At 47.7% G+C, this 25,769-nt stretch overlaps 1 protein-coding gene across 1 annotated transcript in view; it reads left to right on the top strand.

Annotated features, from left to right (window-relative positions):
• The window catches only part of STAB2 (stabilin 2), a 150,163-nt gene that overhangs the window by 91,770 nt on the left and 32,624 nt on the right, over positions 1–25,769 (top strand). Inside the window, exons 35-50 of the mRNA XM_029955429.1 lie at positions 1,594–1,722; positions 2,965–3,021; positions 4,475–4,570; positions 6,090–6,285; positions 7,710–7,805; positions 9,627–9,672; positions 10,505–10,581; positions 12,567–12,692; positions 14,629–14,702; positions 16,857–16,928; positions 19,546–19,665; positions 20,563–20,610; positions 21,724–21,807; positions 23,001–23,147; positions 23,913–24,053; positions 25,059–25,118. Coding sequence (XP_029811289.1) covers positions 1,594–1,722; positions 2,965–3,021; positions 4,475–4,570; positions 6,090–6,285; positions 7,710–7,805; positions 9,627–9,672; positions 10,505–10,581; positions 12,567–12,692; positions 14,629–14,702; positions 16,857–16,928; positions 19,546–19,665; positions 20,563–20,610; positions 21,724–21,807; positions 23,001–23,147; positions 23,913–24,053; positions 25,059–25,118 — 1,569 coding nt within the window. The remainder of the gene's footprint in view (positions 1–1,593; positions 1,723–2,964; positions 3,022–4,474; positions 4,571–6,089; positions 6,286–7,709; positions 7,806–9,626; positions 9,673–10,504; positions 10,582–12,566; positions 12,693–14,628; positions 14,703–16,856; positions 16,929–19,545; positions 19,666–20,562; positions 20,611–21,723; positions 21,808–23,000; positions 23,148–23,912; positions 24,054–25,058; positions 25,119–25,769) is intronic.

Raw genomic sequence — 25,769 nt, 5'->3', positions numbered from 1 at the left:
TATCCATTTTGAGTTTATTTTTGTGAATGGTGTCAGGAAATGGTCTAATTTCATTTTTCTACATGTTGCTGTCCAGCTCTCCCAACACCGCCTGTTGAAGAGGCTATCTTTTTTCCATTGGACCCTCTTTCCTGCCTTGTCAAAGATTAATTAGCCATATACTTGTGGGTCCAGTTCTAAGTTTTTATTGCATTTAGTTGAGTCAGTTTCAACTCTGTCATATTCATTATCCATTTGCTTGAAAATTCTTTGATCTAGAGCAATCTTACAATAAACAAATAGTTCTCTTACAAACTTTTGCTTTTATTGATAACTCATTTACTTTCTCTTAGGACAATGAATTGTAGGAAAAAGCACTCTGAGTAAACTTGTGCTCAAATAAACATTTTATTGCAGCCCGTAATTCCCTGAGTACATCTCCCCATGAAGATGATTCAGACTTGTTTCATGCCAAATCAACAGTATTACAGCAACAGAAGTTCTTCCATTTTGATATGTTTTACATTGTTCAGTAAGTGCAGATGCTAGAACACCTTTGTGGAGCTCAGCTGTGATTTACCTCAACACCCAGTGGAAATTCACCTGACTCCAAGTGAATCATAAGGGCCCTCAACATTCCACGGGAGTTCAAATCTCAGCACTTAGAAGAATCATTTTAATATTGCTGCTATGGGGAGTCTGGGGGTATCATTAATCATTATAAAACCATTATTGGATAGAAATTTAACATTTTTTTAGTACAGTAAAGATTCTCCCTTCTCCCAACTTACACCTACACACACACACACACACACACACACACACACACACACCAATTTTTTAAAGAACATTTGTTTCCAGTTTTATTAGTTATAGCAATGAATGAATGAATAGATTTCTCAATCATTAAGGTATCTTCTCCGAAAAAAATCAAAGTAAAACAAGTTACAGCTCAAAGTTGAGCTGGAGTTAGCGTATAATGAAGACCCTCTGAGCATTCACCACACACTGGGAAGTGATACTATCTAATGGAATACTTTTCACAGACAAAAAAACACAAAAAATGCCAGTTATTTTTTTTCTTAAACACCTGTCAGTTGGCCTTTCTGAGGGTTGCTTGCGAATTAGCCACAGAGATGCGCCGCAAGGCCATCAGGTCTCATTCTCCACGTGCTGGCTTCAGAAGGTCTTCCCGGCTCCAGGGCCACCCGTCTGCAGCACAGCTGAGCACGCCCATGGTGCTGCTTTGCCAGTGGGACTCCCGTGACAATCATGATTCAGAATTCCTCAAATCGTCATAAACCCACTAACGTAAGGGGTGGGGAGACACGTTAGAGATGATCTGGAACAGCCTTTTCCTTTTACAAAAGAGGAAACTGAGATTCAGAGAGGAAGTCATTGGCCCAGGTCACACAACTAGACGGTGCTGGATGCGACACTGTTACTTAGACCCTCCTCCCTGAGGAGAGCCCTTTCCAGCACAGTGTGCCACCTCTGGGTGAGTGAGGGACACCACCAAGGCTGGTGTGATCTGGGTAGCCTCCGGTCCCTACCTTCCCTCTTTCCCTTGAAATCACTACAATCAAACTCACGTTTACCCCCCCTTGTTTACAGCTCTACGTAAATGAGGCTCCCATAAACTACACCAACGCAGCCACTGACAAGGGAGTGATCCACGGTTTGGGGAAAGTTCTGGAAATTCAGAAGAACAGATGTGACAATAACGACACTACTATTGTACGAGTAAGTTATATCCAAGGCCAATGATGCAATTGGCTTAGTTTTTTATAAATTTTTTAAGCTTAAGGTTCATCTATCAGGGCATCTCAATTCCACTGAAAAACGCTGAGCAAGCATCTCTGATGTACAAAACAGCAGAATCAGCTGGGATCTACAAAGGCAAATAAGACATGATCCCTACCCTCAACAGACTCACAATCTAGTGCGATAAATTGTACCTTGAGTACCTGGGAATCTGCCTGGGGGGTTGTACTGAGCAGAATTCTGAAGCCATGGTCTTGGTCAAAGGGGAAACATGCGATGCCTTGCACAGGATCGGAGAGGAGGCTACGGTGCACCCAGGGCAGATGTTGGCCAAACCTGGTCTACTAGGAGAGAAAATATAGCGATGGATGATTTCAGTGTAACGTAAGATGCAGTAACAGAGACTTTTCACTTCAGTCCTTGCGATGGTGTAGGATCTTTCTGAAATAGTAATAGCTACTGGCATTTTGGGGGCACTTTTACGTGCCAGGCACCGCACATATTTTATATGGTTTTATACAGGTTCATACACATGTTACATGTATCATGCTCACAACACCCTACAGAATAGGTACTATTACTATCCCGATTTTACAGATGAGGAAATCGAGCCACAGAGAGGTTAAGCAATGCCGCAGCTTCACAGAGCTAGCAAGTGGCAGACAAAGAGTTAAAATCCAGGCAGTCTGGCCCCAGAGCCAGAACCATGAATAACAATACTATCCTGTTGCGTGCAAGCCAAGTTAAGAGCTAGTCACACTGACCTCTTCCTGTTCTAGGAACGGGTCACATTTAAAATTTTCTGTCATTCTTACCTTGGGCTCCTTGTTTTATAATAGTGTCTGTTAGCTGCTCCCGGACCCCTCAGCTCCCAGGTGCTCCCAGGCTGGGCCTCGTGTGTGACACATGCTCTCAGTCTGGGGATCTCGACCAAGTCACTAAATGTTGGGTGTTTCAGGAGGGAGGGGGGCTGTTGTTAAAGGAACCGGGATGTAAATGAGAAAAGAGGATAATGAGCATCAGGAGAGCAGAGGAAAGCAAGGCTGAGACATTCAAGGCCTCAAGTAAATGAACTGGGAAGAGGCTGACCCCATGAGCTTCTCTAATACCTTGCTGAGTTTCAATTCTGTATCCTAAACCTTCAGCTCCAAGGTCTGGGAAATATTTTGCACTAAAAGCAATAACCATGAAATGTTCACTTTGCCTCTGTGTTTTACCAAGGGAAGATGTGGGAAGTGTTCCCAGCAGCTGACCTGCCCGGTTGGAACTAAACCACTAGTAAGTATTTGGTCATCTTTGGTCAGGTAGTTTCCAGACCCTAGGAGGTCCAAATTAGGAAATGAACCACAAGCATGCCTCATTTTCTCACCCTCATCCTTGTACCAGGCTTTAATTTAATGTTACCTTTTTATATTATATTCACCTAATTTTACCCTCTTATATGCATCTTTCTAAAGTCTTGAGTCCATTTTTGGGGGACTGAAGCAAAATTTAATTAGTACATAAGTAGAAGCCAGGCTTCACATCACTCGATGCACAATGCAGGAAGGGATTTTCACTTTCTACATCTTGCACATCCCAGAGGCCATTGAGAGGATATGAGCAAGAAAGCTTATCCGAGAAGGCAGACTCTGAATCCAAACAACATCCAGTCTGGATCAGTTTCACTTGCCTGGTTTCCTTTTAGTTGAAGTTACAACTTTTTCTAAAAAACAGATGGCAAATTCGAGAGAAGTAAACATGTCTTCGAATTAATTACTAATCTGTTTCTTGTAGCTATTTATTATAAGAGCCAGTCTTGATAATGTTCCAGTCGTTACCAAAAAAAAAAAAATAAAATAGATGAAGGGTGCCTGAGTGGCTCAGTCGGTTAAGCATCCAACTTGGGCTAAGGTCATGATCTCACGGTTCGTGGTTCGAGCCCTGCATCAGGCTCTGTGCTGACAGCTGAGAGCCTGGGGCCTGCTTCAGAGTCTGTCTCCCTCTCTCTCTGCCCCTCCCCTGTTCATCCTTTGTTTCTCTCTCTCTCTCTCTCAAAACTAAGCATAAAATAAAAAAAAAATAGATGCTTATGCACCTTCCATAGCATGAGAATAAACACTTTTAAAGATGGAGCACCAGGGTGGCTCGGTGAAGCATCCAACTCTTGGTTTCAGCTCAGCTCATGATCTCAGGGTCGTGAGATCGAGCCCTTCCACAATGGGCATGGAGCTTGCTTGGAATTCTCTCTCTTTAAAGAAAGAAAAGGAAGGAAGGAAGGAAGGAAGGAAGGAAGGAAGGAAGGAAGGAAGGAAGGGAGGGAGGGAGGGAGGGAGGGAGGGAGGGAGGAAGGAAGGAAGGAAGGAAGGAAGGAAGGAAGGAAGGAAAAAGGGACGAACTTATAGTGATAACAATGGTGATTCTCTCACTGGAGTTTCAATCTGGTGCATCACAGGACACTTTTATCTAGTTTACAGCTTTTCCTAACTTGAGTTAGTTTCTAGACAGAAGTTCTTCTTACAGAGTACCACCTTAAGGCATCATAATTTGGATTTTGCCTCCTGTTCACTTCTGGCAGCCAACATTGTGTTTTTGTGTCTCCTTTCTTACAAAGCAGCTCCAAGAAACGCACCCCCTCCCTTTCCAGAACATTTCAGTCAGAAAAACAGCAATATGTCACCCACCTACTTGCTCTTGGAGATTGGAACTTTTCCTTCTCCAAAGCGTCAGCATGATCGTTTCTATCGCACAGGGTGAAGAGACGAGGAGATGCATCTACAGCTTCTACTTCATGGGCAAGCGGTCCCTGTTCATTGGGTGCCAGCCAAACTGCGTGAAGACCATCATTGTGAGTACAAGGATTGAATTGCCCTTCCAACTCCTGCAGCAGATGGCGAAGTGCAATCATGTCACAGTTTGCAGATGCCGCCATTCCTTCTGCCTCTCCTCTTCCTCATTCCCATTGTCATTGTCATTCGAGGGAGCAATGGGACCGGTAAAACTCAGGCCAGCCCTGTAAGTCAGGAAACAGGTAAAAGCTGCAATATCCAACTGCATGGTTAAGAAACAGAAGGGCTGAGAAGCTAGAAGGACCATCCCATTGTGGCAACAGGGTGAAATGCCCCGTGCGTGGGCTTGCAGGCAAAGGGATGGAGGAGACGGCCCACTTCCCAAGGAAAGAGAAGCTGGTGCACCTGCTGGTTTAGAAAACAGGACCCTGGAGCTCAGTGCATCTGTGCTGTTGCTTTGGAATCTACAGGAAAATTCTTTATACGGCCCTGCCCTGCTTCTCTCCCAGAAGACTAGGCACAGCCTCTGCCTGTCCTACAGAAAGCAAGGTGGTCTGGCCCGTAAGCTGCAGAAGACTTTGTGGATTTGTGGTTTTGGTTTTGGTTTTGGTTTAGTTTGGGTTTTCAAGGATCCAGAAATGGTTTATTGGAACACAGCCGTGCTCATTCATATTTTTAAAAGTAGAATTAACATTCAGTGTTATATCCCTTTCACCTGTACAACACAGTGATTCAACAATTCTGTAGGTGGAATCTAAAAATAAAACAAAGGAATCAAGACACAAGCCAAAAACAGACCCTTAAAACACAAAGAACACTGTTGCCACGGGGGAGGTGGGGGCTGGCGGTGGGGTGAGTGAAACAGGCGAAGGGGATTGAGGTACAAACTCCCAGTTATGAAATAAGACGCAGAGATGAAAAGTACAGCATAAGAACTGTAGTCAGTAATAGTGTAGTAAGGCTGTATGGTGACAGAGGGTGACTGCGCTCACTGTGACCACCACTGAGCAACGTGGCCATTTGTGTTTTGGAGAACTCAAGATTGAAGGCAGAGGTGATGGGGATTAAAGATGACGCTTACCATGACGAGCCCTGAGTAATATGCACAATTGTCCAATCACCTTTCTGTACACCTGAAATTACTAGATTAAAATTTTTTAGAAAAATACAAAAAATAAAAATAAAAGCACACAGCCAGGAGGGCTTCCCTTAACTCCAAGAGATTCATTTATAAAATGCCAAAGGCTTCCCCTGCATAGACGGCTCATCCTCAGAAGCAGGGAGCGTGAAATAACGCACCCAGGAAAGGGCCCCGGGGTCCCGGACGGCGCCCCCAGCATCCCCCACATTGCTCTTTCCTCTGTGCCCGCTGCCCACCTTGCCCGCTGGTCTTCGTCCTGTCTCCAGCTGGCTTTTCCGCCTTCCCTCCCTCCTGCCCGCCCCCCCTTCCTGCTCCACGCACCTATCACGTGCAGCCAAAGCTCGTGCGCGTGCATGGCCTCCCCAGGACCAGGCCTCCGCGGGGCAAAACCCGGAGGTGGAGGTGCGGCCGAGCCCAGCCTTGTCCCTCGATTGCAGACCAGAGAATGCTGTGCCGGCTTCTTTGGCCCCCAGTGCCAGCCCTGCCCAGGGAGAGCCCAGAACGTCTGCTTTGGAAACGGGATCTGCTTCGACGGACTGAACGGCACGGGCGCGTGCCAGTGTGGAGAGGGCTTCGGGGGCACGGCCTGCGAGACCTGCACCGAGGGCAAGTATGGCCCCCACTGCGACCAAGGTGCGCACCCTCCTCCCCACCCAGGGGGGCTCTGCGCGAAACCCACCCGGGCCCCGCGACCAAAGAGCCGTCTGGATCCTCGAGCACTCCCTCACCCACCTGCCCAGGCAGGAGAACCAGAGTCCCCCCCGTTATCATGCGGATTGTTAAGAACGTCCGTGTTGTGTGAGACACATAGAACAGTGTTTCCAAACGTTTTCAGCCCCTAACTGGACCTACCAAACCACCCCCAATCTGTTCGTGGAAGTTCCCCAACCAACCACATGTTTCCGTATTTGCCTGTGCGCACCGATCCTCATGGTTACCCTCTCAGGTTTGGACGTCGCTTGATACTTTAAAATACCCGCTTGTGCACCGTATCTCATTTAGTCCACGCAGGAATCTTACATACTAGGGGGTTCTTGTACCCATCTTGCAGATGAGTATATTAAGGAGAGCTGAATGACCTCCCCCAGGGTCACACCTGCTGAGAGGCAGACCGGAGATTTGAATGCATACCTTGCTTGGCTCCAAAGCCTTGCTCTTCAATCCTGCTGTCCTTTATGTAAAGATTACTCTATTAATTCACCTTCAGCAAGCCATATGCTGTAAGCTGTTTTCACAAAACCATCATCTGTTTGCATTCTCCGACCCTGACTTCCTTGTGCGCAGAGACACACACACATTGGGTAGAAGTCCCCTAATCCAAAACAGGGAAGCGAGGAGTTCCTCTCCCCTGCACTAAATTGGACCTGGCTATCCCTGTTTTATCAGCGGCTTGTCCCAGCCAGACAAATCAATACATAATTGAATCATTATAATTGGAACATATGCTGGATAGTTGGAGTTACAGTGCTGATTCTTTCTGTCGTTTGGAAACATTTTCTACTTCCATTGGTGTGGGACTTCCTACCTTGTGATCCATAAATGACCTTCATGGGGTCATGGGGTCTAGCAAAGGCCCAAAGCTAAAACCTTTTCTCAGGGGAGGGCACCCAAAGCCTCCAACCAGTTCTCAGACGCCCATGACACTGCTGCGTAACAAAGGAATTGGCATCTCCATATTGTTCAAGAGGGCAGCGCCACACCGGGGCTCTGTAAGCCTAGTGGACAAACCTTAGGGAACACGCATGGTCCTATCCCAGGCCGTCTCACACAACCCGGAATCCTCAGATAGCTTTAGCTGAGGACACTCAACCTGCTTGGGCCACCAACCCACAGTGCTACACGGTCCCATGACCGTGGTCTGTCATGACCCGATTCAGTTCTATCTCCTGTCTCTGCCCTCCTTGTGAATCCAGTCCTCCGTTAAAGACAGTGATTCTCTGGAACCAGGTTGGAGAAATAAATACCTTTCATAGGACGTGACACTTTATAGTAAATGGTAAATGAGCTCCTGAGCACAGGTCAGAGGTCTAACAATTTGTGGGTGCTTTTCCGCCTAGCGTGTTCTTGTGTCCACGGGAGATGCAACCAGGGACCCTCGGGCGACGGCTCCTGTGACTGTGAGGTTGGCTGGCGAGGAGTGAAATGTGACAGTGGTAAGAACGAACCGCTCAGTCCTTATGATCTGCTCTTGGCCTCACGTCTTAGCAGGGATATTTCTTTCTTCCTAAAATAGAAATGACACCTCTGTGACTTCCTTTGGCAACTTAAGGAATCCTGCTTGTTGCAAAAAGTTTGTAAAAATAAAAAGAAGCAGAAAGAAGAAAACCCGAATTACATTCCCACAGCAGGAAAGAACTACTGCCAATATCTGCCATTGGCTTTCCACCCTTTTTCTAGGTGTGTAAACATCTGTGTGTGACTGTGCTCCACGTACAGGTTTACAGCCTCCTTTTTTTAAGTTTTATTTAATTTTGAGAGAGAGAGAAAGGAGAGATCATGCGTGCGCCAGTTGGGGAGGAGCAGAGGGAGAAGAGAGAGGGAATCCCAAGCAGGCTCCACACGGGGCTCGATCCCACAAACCATGAGATCACGACCTGAGCCAAAATCAAGAGTCAGACGCTTAACCATCTGAGCCACCCAGGCACCCCTACAGCCTACTTTTTCATTTCACAGCACAAAGTGGATAGCTTTCCATGTAGATAAATATAAATAAATACCATTTTTTAATTTTCATGTAACATCTCAGGATATGACTATCCCAAGCTTTCTAAAACCGATTTTCAGTTGTCATAGCGCTGCAGTGAACATACGTCATTTTGCATTTGTCTAATTCATTCACTGATATTTCTAGAGATGGGGTATCTGAGTCAGAAGTTGGCACTTTGGTGGCACCTGGGTGGCTCAGTTGGTTAAGCATCTGACTTCAGCTCAGGTCATGACCTCACAGCAGGCGAGTTCGAGCCCCTCATGGAGCTCGCTATTATCAGCATGGAGCCACTTGGGATTTTCAGTCCCCTCTCGATCTGCCCCTCCCCCCCTCAAAAATGAACATAAAAAAGAAGTTGCACTTTTGGGGGGAGGGTTTGCTACTTCTTGCCAAGTTGTCCTTCAGAGATTATACGCATTTGTTTTCCCACAACAGGGTCTGAACAGGCCCGTCTCCGCCAACCGCACCACACGGCGGTCATGTTTCTTAATGTGCCCCAGGGACGGCCTTCCAGACTCACTCTTCTTCTTGCTTTCCCTCCTGGGAAGGAAGACCAGCCCCTCCCCCCTGTCCCCCCACCCCCCGCCGATCTAGAAACCACCCACTTGGCCTGCACGTTTGCGTTATTCTAATGTCCACATCACCTCCTGTGGTTCATCCCCTCTGCAGGAGACTTGGGGTCTGTCCCTGTGCCTCCTGTCCCAGCTTCCTCCACTCTGTCCTCTACATGGCTGCCAGAGAGAGCTTTCCAGAACACAGGTGTCTTAGTGCAGGCTACTATAACAGATGCTAGAGACGGGATGGCTTATAAGCCACAGAAATGCCTGTCTCACAGTTCTGGAGGCCGTAAGTCTGAGACCAGGTGGCATCAGGCTCTTCTGGGTTGCCACCTGCTGATGTCTCATGTCCTCACACGGCACAAGAGGCAAGGGTGTTTGTGGGGTCTCTTTTATAAGGACACTAATCCTATTCGTGAGCACGCTTCTGACCTAACCATCTGCAAAGCCCCAAGCCCCAATACTTTCACCCTGAAGATTAGGGTTTCACATATGGACTTGAGGGGTGGAGGGACACAAACATCCCCCCCATAGCACCCCCTCCCAGGACTTGACACCTGCTGTGGCCCTTCCTTGCCTTACATAGCTCCCATGATGCATGTCATTACTTCTGAGGAATTAAATCTTTTCTTGGCACCAAGTACTCAAAGGAATCTCTTCAGTTGGGTTTAGTAAGAAAAGACTGACCCAGCAATTGGTTCTCTTTGCAGAGATCACAAAAGACAACTGCAACGGGATGTGCCACACCAGCGCCAAGTATGTACTGCTGAGCTTTCTTGGGGGGTGATGCAAAGGGGTTCTTTTCTAGTTGTGTCCACGTCAGGCCCTGTCTCCAGGATAATAGCTTCCTGAGACCATTTCTGAAGATGTATGATGAATTTAAGTATGAAATGAAAAATCTTTCTGAAAAGGCCATCATCAACTTGCCATTTCCCTCCTTTTACACGAGCCACCGCCTGAGTTCCCTGGCACATCGGCAAAAATGCCAGCTGTTGCCCCCACTTCACGCCACAGGGACTCTTTCATCGAGGCCAAGGGAGTGCAGTGCACCTGACCTCCGTCAAGCCTTACTCCCCATTCACAGCCATGCCTTACATGCTTATACTTTAGCTTCATACTCCGAACTCCCAGAGCGGCGTAATAGGTTAATTTATTAGCCCAGTAACTGGACTTAGACCTGAATTCAAATCAGCCTCTGTCATCTTCATGGTCTGTATGACCTTGAATCAATTGCTTTACACTTCTAAACCCCAGTTTCTCCATTATAAATGGGACTAAGAGCATCTGACTAGGGCTATTGGATATCATGTAGGTTATGCGAAGTAATGTTGGAAACACAGCCCCTCCATACATAAGTGGCCCTCGAAGGATTGGTAGCTCTCCTCCTCGTCCCGGGCCGATGCCTACCTGTGTCCTCTGTACAGTTTCAGCTCCTTGTGCAGGGCCGTGCTGGGCATCCACTCTCCTTCCGAGCCTGAGGCAAGACCTCCGAGTGCGCGTGGGGGTGGGAGGTAGGACACCGGGATGCAGGGGGGGGATGTTCTATATTTGTCCCCCCACGAACAGCCCTTGCTGTTTCTCATTGCAGCTGCCTCCTCAATCCAGACGGCACAGCCTCATGCAGATGTGCAGCAGGATTCCAAGGCAATGGGACAGTCTGCAAAGGCAAGTGAGGAAGGGATTGCTGGGGGAAACAGGCTAGCATGCGCCCCTGAGAGATCTGTGTTCCTGCAGAGTGCACGGGCAGCCGCTGCCGACCCCCGGTGGTGAACCCATGCACCGGGCAGCCGACCGTGCCCCCGGGCAAGAAAGCTACTGGTAGTGGTTAGGGCTTGTGTTGAGTTAGCAATTCGTGGGACCCGTGTACCTGTTTTCTTCTCCAAACAGCAGTTCACAGCCTTGACCGCAGTTGAAGTCACTTGGGGAACTTTGAAAACACTGGTTTGATTGACCCAGCGTGTGACCCAGGCGCAGGCACTCTGGAGTGGGACAGACAGGGACCCAGGTCTTGGTTCTTCCTCCTACTTCCCACATGGCTTTGGATGGGTCTCTTACTGGCTCTGAGCCCCCTGAGCGGCCTTATAAAGTGAGCATAAAACTGCGTCCCTTGCACAGAAGTTTGGGGATGAAATGACCTCTCTGTTCAATGGCAGAATGAGACAGAGTTTAAAACAGCCCTCACATCAGACTCTCCTGGATGTGAGTCTAAGTTCTGATAACTTGTGTTACGTTGGGAAAGTTGCTTCACTGCTCTTTGCGTCATTTTTCCATCTGTAAGTTGTAGACCATTCGAGAATCTCCCTCCCTGGACTGTTTGGTGAGAACTGGGCTCAACAGCAGAGAGGCGCTTAGAGGAGCCCTGGCCCCGAGCACCCTACACATGTGATCTGTTAGTCTTACGGTGCCCACCGCATATTTGGTGCTAGAGAAATGGAACCGCTTAGCGTCATATTTCTCTTGAGCACCTTGTCCAGGCAGGCTTCGGTCCAGATTGTAGCGGCAGTGAACGTACCTTCTAGACCGTCTTACCCCGGGGGTTCTCCCAGCGTGAGGGCACCCTGACCCTGGCCCCAGATGTTTCCTGCAGTAGGATGTGCACAGTGTGCCGGTGAGAACAGCTGACAGGGGCCAATGACTGGAATGTTCTTCTTGCCCTCTGTTTTAGGAAAAGTAGCAAAAGCAGAGTTAGTAGGAAAGCAACCAACATTTCTATCACACTTCCACATGCGTTATCAGACGGGAGTCTCCGAACCTGTAAACAGTCCTCACCAGGTGCACCCCAAGGTTCAGATCAACTAAGTGGCTTGTCCAAAGTCACAGCATGGGACTCCACCGGGATCTAGGTCTTTGACTCACTTTGAATTAGTTTGTGTACATGTTGTGAGGTTGAGGTCCAAACTCTTTTGTGTGTCAATATCCAGTTGTCTTGGTATCATTCACTGAAAAGACTATTCTCTCCCCCGTTGAAATGTCTTGGCCCCTTTGTGGAAAATCAGTTGACCTTAGATGTATGGTTTTATTTCTGGACTCGCAATTCTATTCCGTACATAGATGCCCTTTATCAGGTTAAGGAAGTTCCCTTACATCCTTGCCTGTTGAGCTTTTATTATTAAAGGTGTTACATTTTATCAAAAGCTTTTGTTCCTTCTTTTGAGGAAGGAACAAGTGGATTTGTCTTTAATTCTATAGGCTCTAGTACATTAGTTGATTTTTAAATGTTAAGCCATGTTGCATTCCTGCATAAATCCGACTTGGGTATGGTGTATTATTCTTTTTGCTGAATTTGATTGACAAGTGTTTTCTTGAGAGTCTTTGTGTTTATATCTATAAGGACATTGGTCTGTAGAGTTTTCTTGAGTTGGCTCTGTTTAGTCTGGGTATCAGGTCCCATAAAACGAATCAGGAAGTTTTCTCCCCTCTTGTAGTTTTTGGGAGAGTTTGCGAGAATCGGTATTTATTCTTCTTTAAATGTTTGGTAGAATTCACCAATGAAGACATCCGATGCTCTGCATTCTTTTGAATTATTATTCATACTTAATCCAGCGCCTGACATTTTGAAGTAGCTTCCATTTCTCAAGTAGAAAATACATCAATGTGTTTTCCCCCCTTCTCTCCCCTGCTCTGCTCTATGTTGTGTCTCCCTTCTACAGCCATCAATGCCTGTGAGACCAGCAATGGAGGTTGCTCTGCCAAGGCCGACTGTAAAAGGACCACTCCAGGGAACCGGGTGTGTGTGTGCAAGGCAGGCTACACGGGCGATGGCATCGTGTGTCTAGGTAGGTACCATCCTGCACCTGTCCAGTGGCAGTGGCTTTACAGCCAGAGCCCCGGTAAGTGATCCCATTCTGAGGACGTGCCCCTGTTGGAATCATCTGCGCAGGAAGGTATAAGGGTGTGTAAGAGTGACCACAGGGGCGTCAATGTGTGTGATGTCCAAAGATCACATGGGAAAGGAAAAAGGGGAAACACATCTTCCACTTAAGCATTAGGGTGGTGACTGAATTTTTAATATTTATTAGTTCCTTTTTAAAAATTTTTTACAGTAGCCCTTCTCACTATAGAAAAATTAGAAAATGCATATATATGGGGAGATTATAGAAACAACCACTCTTCCTATAGTCATATTACTTCATTTGGTACATATATACCTACTTCTTTAAACAAAGTTCTGTCTTATGATACATAATATTTACTACGCTTAGCAACACAAAAGAACAACGCTCCCTTGAAATAAGTGTACCTCCAAATCATCGTCTTAATGGCTACACACTGTTCTACTGTAAAGGTGTGCCTTCATATACTGTCTGACTTTTAACAGTTTTGTTGTAGAAAAATACATTCACACCGAAGTTGTGCAAGAATAGAACAAAAGAAGACAAGAAGACCCGCTTGCTCTTTACCTGATTCACTGCTGCTAACGTCTTGCTTCACTTGCTGTATCATGCGTTCTCTTTGTATTTGTACCTCTTCTTCCTAAACTATTCAAGTGTAGACTATATCATATTCACGTTATCCTTAATACTTGGGTATATTTGAGAATAAAGATAAATTCTTACATAACCACGGCAGTTACCAACTCCAGTCAATCTACTATTATTTAAATGTTTATTTATTTTGAGAGAGAGAAAGTATGTGCCCTCACAAGCAGGGGGCGGGGGGAGAGAGAATCCCAAGAAGGCTTGATCCTGATGCAGGGCTCGATCTCACAACCATGAGATCATGACCTGAGCTGAAATCAGGAGTTGGACATTTAACAGACGGAGCCACCCAGATGCCTCAAATTTACCATTGATGTAATATTTTTGTCTAATTACCATTTGTATTCTAATTTTGTCTCCTGACCCAATAATGTCCTGTTCTGGCTTTTTACCCTCAAGCACAGGAAGTAGTTTAGGGACCGGCATCATATTTAGCTGTTACGTCTCTTTAGTCTCCTCGCATCGGGGCTGGTTCCCCAGTCTTGCTTTGTCATTCATGACATTGACATTTTGGAAGAATATAGGCCACCACCCAACTGTTTTTCAAAGCATGTCCTCCGTTGGAGTTTGTCTGATGCGTTTTCATGATCACATTGAGATTGTGTGTTCTGGACTTGATATCAAAGGAGTGATTTTACATCCTTCTCAGGCTTAATCACTGGAGGCTTGTGATTTCCAACTGCCTCTCATGTGTGGCATTCATTTTGACCACTCAGTCAAGGTGTTATCTGTTACTTTTTCCCCAGTGATCCTATGAAGCCACCAATAGGGAGGTACTTTATCACCAAGCACATACCCTGTGCATCATCAAAGTGTCCTCCTACATTTACACGCTATTGAGGATTCTTCCCTGAACCATTTATATTATGGGAGTTATGAGCGCGTTTTTTAATTCTTAACTTTCTCCCTTGCTAACATGTTGGATTGGATCCAAGACCCTATTACTTCAAGTCCTTGGCTGTAGATGCTCACATCCGTTCCCTCATGGCACAGAAGCCAGCCCACACCCTAGGCCGCGGCCGTCGGGCCCCCAGTCCAGAGGAGCAGATTTGGAGACGCCATACCTGGTGCCTTCCCTGCTGGCTTGCTTCTGCCGAGAGTTGTCAGAAAACCGAATCACACTTTGACCCCTGCTCCCCTGGTCCAGTTAGCCATCCTGCCTGGTCCCTCAAGATGTCTTTATTGGGAAATGAGGCTTGATTCTCATGCCTGGTTCTGGCTTTTTGTTTTGAAGAGATCAACCCATGTTTGGAGAACAATGGTGGCTGTCACAAGAACGCAGAGTGCACGCAGACGGGACCCAACCAGGTGAGCTCCGCCCCGCCCCCACCCAGGGCCCTAAGTTTTCCTAGGGGCAGATTCTGGGTCTTCAGACCCAGGCCTGAGGGAAGGGGCTGAGAACAGGCCTGTGGGCACCAGCAGCATGAAACCAATATTTTAGGGGGAAATTCTGAAAAGTCCCCAAAGAGGCCATTCTTTGGGGAAGAAATGGTGGGCGTGAGGGGGACACAGGGCTCTTGGGAGAAGGGGCCTCCTGAGTGGGGAGAGGTAGACATCTGCAAACACCATGTGGTTCCAGAAGCACCTAGAAAGTTCCCAACAGTGCTCTCCTTTCAGCTTCCTGCTGCCTAGAAACACACACGTTGTCTTTGGCTTGAAGCCCTGAAATGCATGTGCCACAGCATAAGATAGCATCTGTAGAGGCGCCTGGGTGGCTCCACTGGTGAAGCGTCCAACTCTTGGTTTTAGCTCAGGTCATGATCTTGTGATTTCATGAGTTCGAGCCCCACGTCAGGCTCTGCATTGGCAGCACGGAGGCTGCTTGGGATTCTCTCTCTCCCTCTCTCTTCTCTGTTCCTTCCTGTCTTGTGCTCTTTCTCTCTCTTGAAATAAATAAGTAAACTGAAAATAATTTGTCAAAAAAAAAAGATAGTGTTGGGACGCCTAGGTGGCTTAGTTGGTTGAGCAACTGACTTCAGCCCAGGTCATGATCTCGTGGTCTGTGGGTTCGAGCCCTGCGTTGGGCTCTGTGCTGACAGCTCAGAGCCTGGACCCTGTTTCAGATTCTGTGTCTCCCCCTCTCTCTGCCCCTCCCCTGCTCATGCTCTGTCTGTCTGTCTCTGTCTCTCTCAAAATTAAATTTAAAAAATAGTGTTTTTAGGCCATCTGCTAATCACCTTATCCCTAACAGCAAACTTTACAGTACAAACAAGCATAATAGTCCAGAAATTACTTACATCAGAAACTGGATGATCATGTGAAGTTCCCAGTGAATGTTTTATGAACTTTGCTTAGCCTCATTCCCCAATGATCAGAACAAGCAGGTGCCTAAAACACCCAAAAATAAGGGGGAAAAACACCCTTATTTTTAAAGAATTGTGTGTGTATGTGTGTGTGTGTTTACACATACAGTCTTGGGGAAAACCAGAACAAGCAGTATTGGGCTACCTTAGACACATTTTGGGGTTCAGCAGAGCTCTTATTTCAAACCACACATGAAGTAAGGAAAACCTAGAAGCATTTTGGTGCTCAGGGCATCTACAGATCCTTCTCCAGACCTAGACGTCAGTGAGAGGGACACAGGGCTCATCTCTGGGACAGGACCTTAGCCCAGGAGGGGCAGCCGATGGGGATGTTGGTGACGGTTTGGGCCGAGGTCAGAGCCCATAAAGAAGGAAGAGGCAGATTCTGCCTTTTGGCCCTGGCTGACCTGTGAATGAGCCCAGGCTCTAACAAGTAGACGTCAGACCAGAGCCACCTGTCCTCTGTGGCTTGGGTGGATTGGGAAAGAAAAGCCGCCCCTCTGGTCGACACACTAGGAACAAGTCCCCTTTCTTCTGGTGCACAAGTCAGTAACTAGCTGGGTTTCAGCCTCCCTGCTCCTGTGCCACATTCCGGAGCAGAGCGCTGGGAAAATGAGGCTGAATTAAGCAGTCCCCAGCTTCCTGCAGTCAGTGTCCCCTCCCTCGACTTGAAGTCCCCACCGACATCCTTGGCCAAACAGTGGGTCCAGCTGATTGTTTTCACATGCGCCACCTGGGTGAGGCCACAGCCCTCCACCAGCATCTCCCAGCACACTGCCTTGGGGCTGAGCCCAGGTGGAGCCGCAGATCTCCGTGTGAAATGGGGGTGGCCCATAGCTTAGTGTCCCCGCACCTGAGCCTTTACCAACCAAAGTGACAAAGGAGACAAATGCCAAGAAGGCAAGGGACCAAATAAGGTAAGAATGTGTTGAAAAATAAAATCTCTTGGCAGCACAGTGAGGCTCTGCAGGAGACCCCTGTGCTAGAGTGAAGCATGCCAAGTGTGCTAAATGCAGGATGCCGGTTACCATCGTAGGACAGATCTTGCCAGTACCAAAGACAGACCCTTGGAACACCACGGTGGCCAACATAGAGCTGGAGCGTGCGAGCCAGCAGAATCTCTCTGTGAAATAACCCGCTTCCCTCCCCTCCTGGACAGGCGGTCTGTAACTGTTTGCCCAAGTACACTGGGGACGGGAAGGTCTGCACACTCATCAACGCCTGCTTAACCGTGAGTAGGGCTCCAGGCCGGCGCCCTGGGGCGCCTCCTACCTGCCTTCCAGGGGGTGGTGCATCGGGGAGACTGCCTTCAGAGTCCGCCTCTGAGCCCTGGGGCGTATTCTGCGCTCATGTTCCAGTTGTAGCTGGAAAAACTCGGTTCTGTGCCTCTGTCTCCACCTCTGTGTTGGTGTCTTCTCCTCTTCTCCTAACAACTCCCGTGGACTTAAGGCCCAGCTGCCTATCCAGGAGGTTCTCATCTCAAGGTCCTCAATTACATCTGCAAAGACTTTCTCTAAACAAGGTCACATTCACAGATAGGAGGGCTTAGGATGAGAGCAAACCTTTTGGGTACAGAGCGAGCAAACGGCACAGCCAGAACGTGAACCCATGTCTGTCTTACTCAGAGGCTGCACCCTCAGCCACTCTGGGGGTGCTCATTCCTCCCACGAGGCGGTCAGCCACAGAGGAAGCACCGTCCGAGCACCTGACTTCCCGTATTCACATCACCGCCCACCTGGGAGCCTCCAGCAGGGGGGGGGGGGCATGAGAACAGCACAGATGTCCCCAGTTACAGCCCTTCCTCTCCGAGCTGCGTCCCTACTGTCCCCTTGTGTCGGTCTGGCAGGTGCCTCGGGAGAACATGTCCCCACATGCAATGACTGCAGAAAGCAGGGTGCCAGGGGTGGGACTGTACCAACCAGACCCATGAGCTGTATCGGCACACAGTTCCTCAAGGGCCGCTTCCACCTGGTTTTTTTTTAATGGCCACCTTGTCTTGGCAACTAATGCTGTGAGCCCACGCGCACCTGACAGTCGGGTACAAGAGTCATTAAGTCATGGCCACTGCACCCATGACTGCCACCACCCACTGGATTCTTTCAAGAACAGAAGTTCATTTTCTTGCAAGATGAGTAATACTAATGCATGCTTTTATGCTGATGAGTACGGTCCAACAGGGAGAAGGAAACGGAGACTGAGGGAGGGAAGGTGGGTGAGTTGTTACAGGAGGAGGGGACAGGAGTGGCTGAGGTGACAGCGACCCGGGACCCACAGGTGAGCCTCAGGTAGGAGCAGGGGCAGCGGTAGGTAGGCAGGTAGTTGGTCAGTCAGGTAGATAACTAGGCAATCCGTTCGTTAGTCATCCAGTCAGTCACTGAGTCACTCAGGGGCACCTGCTTCACGGGGCCCTTACTGTGAGCGGGCTTGAAAATGTGTCTGATCGTTCTAAATAAATTCTTACTCCCGTGAGGGCAGACACCACTGGCTAAGTCTCTTCCCTTGAAGGGTTTACACTGAGGGGAAAGAGAAGTACACCGAGTGTGTAAACGACTAGTCACTCCGTCCGTTGTAAGTTCGCTTGTTAAATAAGCAAAGCAGTGTTGGTATCAGGTGCAGGCAGTTGGTGAACGTCAGGGCGGGAAGGTGGGGTGGCCGTTGTCTCCATGAGGTGTGAGGTGAGCCCGTCAGCTGGGAGTGAGGGGCTCCGGCTGGGACTTTCTCCCGCAGTGCTCATGAGTCAGGGCCGGCCCAGAGGCAGGGTTTGCCAGGCCACTGTGCCAGGACACAGCTGGGAGCCCGGGCTGACTGGACCCAGTAGGTGGGCCGGCATGCCCGTGAGAGAGAAGCAGCTTGAAGGAAGGGAGCCCCCTGTGGGTCAAAGCTGGAGCTGCAGCATTGGAGGAGGTGAGTGGAGCTGATGAAAGCAGGTGGTCAGAGAGCAGGCTGCTTGAAGCAGAGCCTTCAGGGGGGTCCACTTTACTGTGGAGACAAAGTCAAGGGCGCTGGCGGCAGAGGCAAGGTGCAGCCAGGTGCGGTGGAGGCCACTGACCGAGACGTTGACGCCACCAAGGAGGATGAAGGCAGCTTTCGTGAAGAGCTCACTGAGCTGTGTCCACTCCAGGCAGGAATCTGGGACAGACAGTAAGTCCCTCCCGGGCCCAAGTATCAAGCTCCGCTAAGGCTTTGGGAACAAGGATTCGAGGAAAGGAAGACATTACAGCCAACCTTCAAGTCTGTCGACCTCCTTCTTTGCTCCACCCCATCGGGGCTCTTTTTCCTCAGCTCACATCCTTTCCCCTCTAAACCGCTTAGGCTGCAGACTCCTTGTTGGCATTCCTGTGGGTGTCGGCTCTGAACTGTACTTTGCTTTGCTTCTATTTTTAGGTCTCTGGCCCGTCTTCCACAGTTTTTTAGCTCTTTGTAGACAAGGACAGTGTGTTCTATCTGTTTTATACCAACCACCTCCTCGCTGATGACTTACCTGGCCTTTATGAGATCGGAATTTAAGCCAAAAGCTGAGAATTGTCAGACAAGATTGGTGGTGCCTTTCTAGTCAACACCCTTGTGCTGAGAAAGATTCCATTTGGCACTTCTGGGCTTGTCTGTCTACAGCTGGAGATCTGCTTGGTTGAATCCATCTTGGGATATGTGGCTGGGTGAATACATGGCCCCCAGAACCATAGGAAGTTGATAGGCAGGTTCAGGAGGAGGGCGATAATGCAAACCAGTCAGAGAGTGAGCACAAAAATACGTTTCAGTACAGATTTGCTGTGGGAATATTGGCAGAGCGGGCAAGCAAACTGGGCTGATTCTTTCCCCCGGCCCCCACCCCTTGGAAATTTTCCCAGAAAAATGGCGGCTGTAGTGAATTTGCCATCTGCAACCACACCAGGCAAGGAGAAAGGACGTGCACTTGCAAGCCGAACTACATCGGAGATGGGTTAACCTGCCGTGGCAACATCTACCAGGTAACGAGGGGCAACATCTACCAGGTAACGAGGGGCACGCTTCCATAAAGTGAACCCTGCTTCCCTCGCCGCGCTATGAAGCCAGGCACCTAAGGACTGCACCAGAGTTTCGTAACTTGTAAAACTCCATAAAAATGCGAAAGACTGCCTTTATATAAATCGGCCATGGAAAGAGATTGTATCTACCCATGGGAATCCTCACATCGATGAGTTCTGGAGTCAGAAGCACCTGGGTTTGAATTCAACTCTCAATTAGCAAGGAGACATTGGGCAATTAGATTACGTCCCTATGCATCAGCTTTCTAATTTGTAAGAAAAAAAACAAATCTGATGGTGCCAGCCCCATCAGGTTATCAGCAGATACAATGCATGTAACAAGCATAGAGCACACAGTAACTCAAAGGCGTTACCTTGATGTGGGTTCTGTTGGAACATGGGTGTGTGGACACCCATAAGCATCTGTACCAGTCATAGCGGACGAGGCAGAGTGATACTTGTAGATTTCTACCCCTTTCTAAAGCGAACGTTCTGTTACTGGGTTTAAAGAGGGACTAGACCATTCTGGCTAATCAAATACCCTTCTTAATGGAGAAATTAAATCTGCCATAAACCCATAACTGATTCTTTAAAAGTGCTTCTAAAACTTAGCTGCTTTTGGAAATGGCTAGACCTTTCTTTAATAAATCAGGCGGTGACTCACCATGTCCCCAGGGTCGCTCTGGACATAAATGGGAAGCTTATAGATGGGGCTTGAAAAAGAAGACTCATGGGAGCATATTTCCAGCGGAAAGTGTGGTAAAGACTCTCAAACTTACAGAAATCGTCCTGCAACAGCCTTGAACTGACCTTACGTATAACCCCAGACATGAAGGGGCCCTACCCTGTCTTTGTTTCCAGGAGCTTCCCAGGAACCCCAAAACATCCCAGTACTTCTTCCAGCTGCTGGTAAGAACGTGTGTGTCTGTCTGTGACCGTAGGAGCTGGGTCTCCAGCCAGATACAGAGAAACTGCAGCCTTTAGAGTCAGAGACGGGAGAAGAAAGTCTGGGAACGTGGGTTTCCGGCCCATTCTACACCAAAGAATGCACCGCATGTAAAAACTGCCAACACACCAGAGGAAAGAGGCACTGCTGGGGCACTTGGTTAACCCCGGGTGAAAATACTGAGCTTTATGCATATCGTATGTCAGAATAAGTTCCAGACATCTTGAAATATAAAAGATGAAAATATAAACAAATAAGGGGCACCTGGCTGGCTCAGTCATTTAAGTGTCCAATTCTTGATTTCATCTCAGGTCATGATCTCACGGCCCATGGGTTCAAGCCCCACGTTGGGTTCAATCCCCACTGTCAGTGCAGAGCCTGCTTGGGATTCTCTCTCCCTCGCTCTCTGCCCCTCCCCTGCTCTCTCAAAAATAAACAACTTTTAAAATACATATCTAAATGAATAAAAGCATAAAACCTAGAAGAAAATGTAAGTAACCATAGGATCATTGTCAAGAAGACAATTAGAACAGCTAAATCAATCATCTTATAATCAGTTATCCAATTATGTAAAATATTTGTATGTAGAAGAAACTGTGGGAAAAAAAATACCTAAGAATAATGGGGTTGCTTCTAGGTGGTTCGACTTCCTTCTTTATGCTATATTTTCAAATCTTTAACACAGTAAGCATTTTTTTTCAAGAGAGAGAGTGAGCATGAGTGGGGGGAGGGGCAGGGGGAGAGAGAGGATCTCAAGCAGACCCCACACGGCACAGAGCCCAAATGGGGGCTCCATCCCACGACCCTGGAATCATGACCTGAGGCAAAATCACGAGTCGGATACTCAACCAACTGAGCCACCCAGGCGCCCTGACAGACTCTGTTTTATAACGAGATAAAAATAAACATTATTTCGATGACAAAGAACAGGAATGAATTTGAATCTGACACTAAATAAGGCAGAGATTACAAATTCAGTTTCACTCCCCTCTGTCACCATCGGCTCTCTCTGCTCCTTGTTCGATACTGTCTATATGTTAAGTACGTGACATGTGGCCCCACCTTCCTTCCCACAGGAGCATTCTGTGCGGGATCTGAGTGGTCCGGGCCCTTTCACTGTCTTTGCACCTTTATCGGCAGCTTTTGATGAGGAGCCTCGGGTAAGCATGAAGCTCTCAGCAAGCCGAAGAGGTTTGGGACCGGTACCCCGTCTTTGGGTGTCACCCTGGAACCAGTGCAGGAGACACTACTGGGCAGGAGATTTAGGATTCTCTAGAGCTAATCAGCAATTGAAGGGGCTGCCTCTCAGCTTAGGGACCCCCTATCAAAAGAAAGCATTTAAGTGGATTTGAGGTAACCAATGGCCAGGGGGCCTCTGAAAAACATTCCTGAATCAAGTAGGAAGCTAGAAAAGATCAACAATTCTTAAATGATCCAAACCTTCCATAGACCAAAAAAAAAAAAAAGTCAGGGTAAAGCCTTTTTAAATAAGCCTTTTTTCCCTTGCAGATCTTATCAGAGCCTTTACTATTCTAACATTCACTGGGACTCTTAATGCAGGATTACCCATTAACACATAATACTGTAGAAACATTTATGGAATATGCCAGACACTATTTCTAGTATCTGACCTAGATGGATTTGTTTAGTGTTCATGACAGCCCTGTTGTGGGGTGCTGTTGTCCCCAGTTTTGCATCCAGGACATTGACAGAAGTAAATTTCCCAAGACCATATGACTAGCAAGTGTTGAAGCAACAATTGAAACATGACTCCAAACCACACATTCTTCTCTACACACAAAAACAGAGGCACAAAAATATTTCTTGAAAGATTTCGACATTTGATGTTTTTTCTCTAAAAAGCATCAAAAGAGATACCACAATGCAGTTGAAGCAGCAAGAACCTTGTGGGCTTTTTTTACACTGACTTAATGGTTAATATCATCTGTGCTTCGATTTATGATGTAAAAGCATTGTGATCTTTTCCACACTGAGGGAAATCTGGCCCAGGTACCTCTCCGAGAGGCGCAGGTGCAGTGCAGCATTTCCCAGCATTTTTCACAAGAAAAGTCTTTCTTCGAGTAGCATCTCCCAGGACTCGGGCTCCTGGCCGCAGGTGTCGTGAAATGCTGGAGCAGAGGGACTCCCTCCACTCACTCTGAGAGTCTACATCGGAAGCAGGGAGAAAACGAGGGCCACTTTCTCCCTTGTGCCTGAACAGCCTGCACCCTGTACACCTGAGCACAAGCCGCCCCTGAGTGCCTCCTTCCCAGTCTGGGTGGGGGGAGAGGGCCCGGGGGACGGCCTGGAGGAGGGGCCGGCAAAGGCTAGAACTTCCCATCTTCTGTCACAGATTAAAGACTGGGACAGACAGGGCCTCATGCCCCAAGTTCTTCGTTACCACATGGTCGCCTGCCACCAGCTGCTTCTAGAAAACCTGAAACTGACCCCAAACGCTACCTCTCTCCAAGGGGAGCCAATCACCATCTCCGTCTCTCAGGTAAGAGAGGCCACCTCGGGAAGATGACCGTCTTTCTTAGGCCCTCTCTCTCCTCTTCTCTAGAATAATACCAGAAATGATAGTAATAACAGCAACAGCCAATACACGTTGAGTGATTGGTATATGCCACGTAGTATTCTAAGTATTTGATGTGTACTAACTTGATTAATCCTCAAAAGAATCCCATGATGTTGATATGATTCTTTCCCCCAATTTATGAATTCGGAAACTAAGCTCAGAGGAGATAAGTGATTTGTCCAGGGTCACACAGCAACTAAATATTAGAGTTCAAGCGGTCATCAGAACTGCTTTTGGCCAGAAGCGGGAAAGGGGTGAAGACGTTTGACCGAAGCCACTTAGCCACGCTGGTCCCTTGCTCAACAACGGAGGAATAAGTGGTGGCTGTAGAAGCCACTGCACAGGGCAGAAGCTGTGGTGGAGGCAGAAGGTGGTGCAGGGGACACGCGTGATATGCTTGTTATTTCATGTTTGAGAATCACGGTGAAATGAGCACCGTGGTTGATTCTTGGCCGTTAACTGCTCTGGGTGAAACTTACAGTCTCGTCTCAGTTTTCTTCTTACAATCATAATAAACAGACGTGCCCCAGGAACTCAGATCTTCAGAGTTTGCCCACAGCCCTGTTTAAATGTTCATGGTCAGGATGACTTAGCATGTTGGTAAAGCATTCTGGGAGAAGAGAGTTTGCCATTTCTCTTTGTGCTCATTTCTTTTTTTTTTTTTTTTTTTTTTTTGGTGCATTTCAGGACACTGTGTATATAAATAATAAGGCTAAGATCATATCCAGTGATCTCATCAATACCAATGGCATCATCCACATCATAGACAAGTTGCTGTCGCCCCAGAACTTGCTGGTCACCCCCAAAGACGCCTCCGGAAGGATCCTGGTGGGTGAGCCCATTATCACACTCTCAGCACAGAGTGGTTCATGGTCCTCAGACTGCGCTTTCACAATTCTGATGTTGAGGCATCTTAATTGTGCTGCTTTGGGCTCATGCTGCTATTAAAAGTCTAGGGAATATTATTCTCATAAGAAGCAAACAGAGAAAAGCCTAATTTAAAGAGATAAGTGGATTTTATAAGTTTTTCTCTAGTTTCCACAAGGGCAGGTGGTTTTACATTGATTTGGGAGATGGAGAAATTATATAGATGGATGAGAGAGATGATAGATAGATAGATAGATAGATAGATAGATAGATAGATAGATAGATGATTGATAGATAGGTGATAGATGATAGGTAGATAGATAGATGATAGAGAGATAGACAGACAGACAGATGATAGGTGATAGATTGATAGAGATAGATGATAGATAGATGATAGATAATAGATAGATAATAGATAGAGACAGATGATAGATATGTAATAGCTGATTGATAGATAGATAGATAGATAGATAGATAGATAGATAGATAGATGATACATGATAGATAGGTGATAGATTGATAGATGACAGAGAGATGTCACTCAGAGCGAACACTTGACTTTACTGGGAGGCTGTCCAGCCCTGTCTGCAGCCTCACCCCCTACGACATCCAAGTCCGAACACCTGGTGCCCCCACATGTGCTGGTCAGAATCTCCCGCTAGCGGTCCCTTCCACCTGATGTTGTTTCCCTTCACCAATAATCCTTGTAAAAACTCTCCTGTTCGGTGGATCCTATGTGACACAGGGGCCTGGAGCTGCGAGGCAGCCTGGGAAAATGTCACGCACAGCCTCCCGTCCGCTGCGCTGCAGAAAGGCGCGGGCATGTCGGAGCCGGAGCGGGGCCGGGGGAGCAGACCCGCAGCACCTATCGTGCGTCTTCCCCTGACTTTACTCAGTTGGGCTTTGATTAACGCGCTTTGTGAACCGTATGAAGAAAGGTCATTCCTGTTCTTATTACCTTTGCAGCAAAATCTTACAACAGTGGCAATAAATCACGGCTACACCAAATTTAGCAACCTACTCCAGGTAAAGACCCAGGGGATTTGCTGCCTGAGGAGGGTTCTTTTTTGAACGGGTTTGTTTGCATGCTTATTTGTTTTTTTTGGGTGTGTGTGTGTGTGTGTGTGTGTGTGTGTGGGTGTGTGGGTGGGTGGTTGTTGTTTTTCTGTTTTGTTTTGTCATTTGGTGTTTTGTTTTATTTGGGCAGCAAGCCAGCCATTGTGGGATCTGTGTAGGGAGGTCCTGATTTCCAACACAACAGAGTCATTTTCTGTCGCTCCACTCCCAAAATCGGGTTTGGTTTGTTCAGCTCTCTGATGTGCTTCGGCTGAATTAGAAATTGAAGTATGTGAGGCTGGGGCGAGGGGAAGGCCGGGAGCACAGTCCCTGAACCCAGGGCTTCACATCTGGGGTTCCCACCTCCATTATAGGGAAGGCAAGCTGACATGCAGACTGGGAACTCTATACCTGAGGCATAGGTAGAAATTATGTTTAAAACTATAGTGAAGGGGCACCTGGGTGGCTCAGTCGGTTGAGCATCTGGCTTCAGCTCAGGTCATAATCTCACGGTTCGTGGGTTCGAGCCCCGCATCAGGCTCTGTGCTGACAGCTAGCTCAGAGCCTGGAGCCTGTCTTCAGATTGTGTGTCTTCCTCTCTCTCTGACCCTCCCCTGCTCA

Source organism: Suricata suricatta, chromosome 10 (genome assembly GCF_006229205.1).
Source record: "Suricata suricatta isolate VVHF042 chromosome 10, meerkat_22Aug2017_6uvM2_HiC, whole genome shotgun sequence".
In the NCBI taxonomy this organism is placed as follows: Eukaryota; Metazoa; Chordata; class Mammalia; order Carnivora; family Herpestidae; genus Suricata; species Suricata suricatta.
The sequence above is the reverse complement of the archived record's forward strand: the minus strand, read 5'-3'. Positions and strand labels throughout refer to the sequence as shown.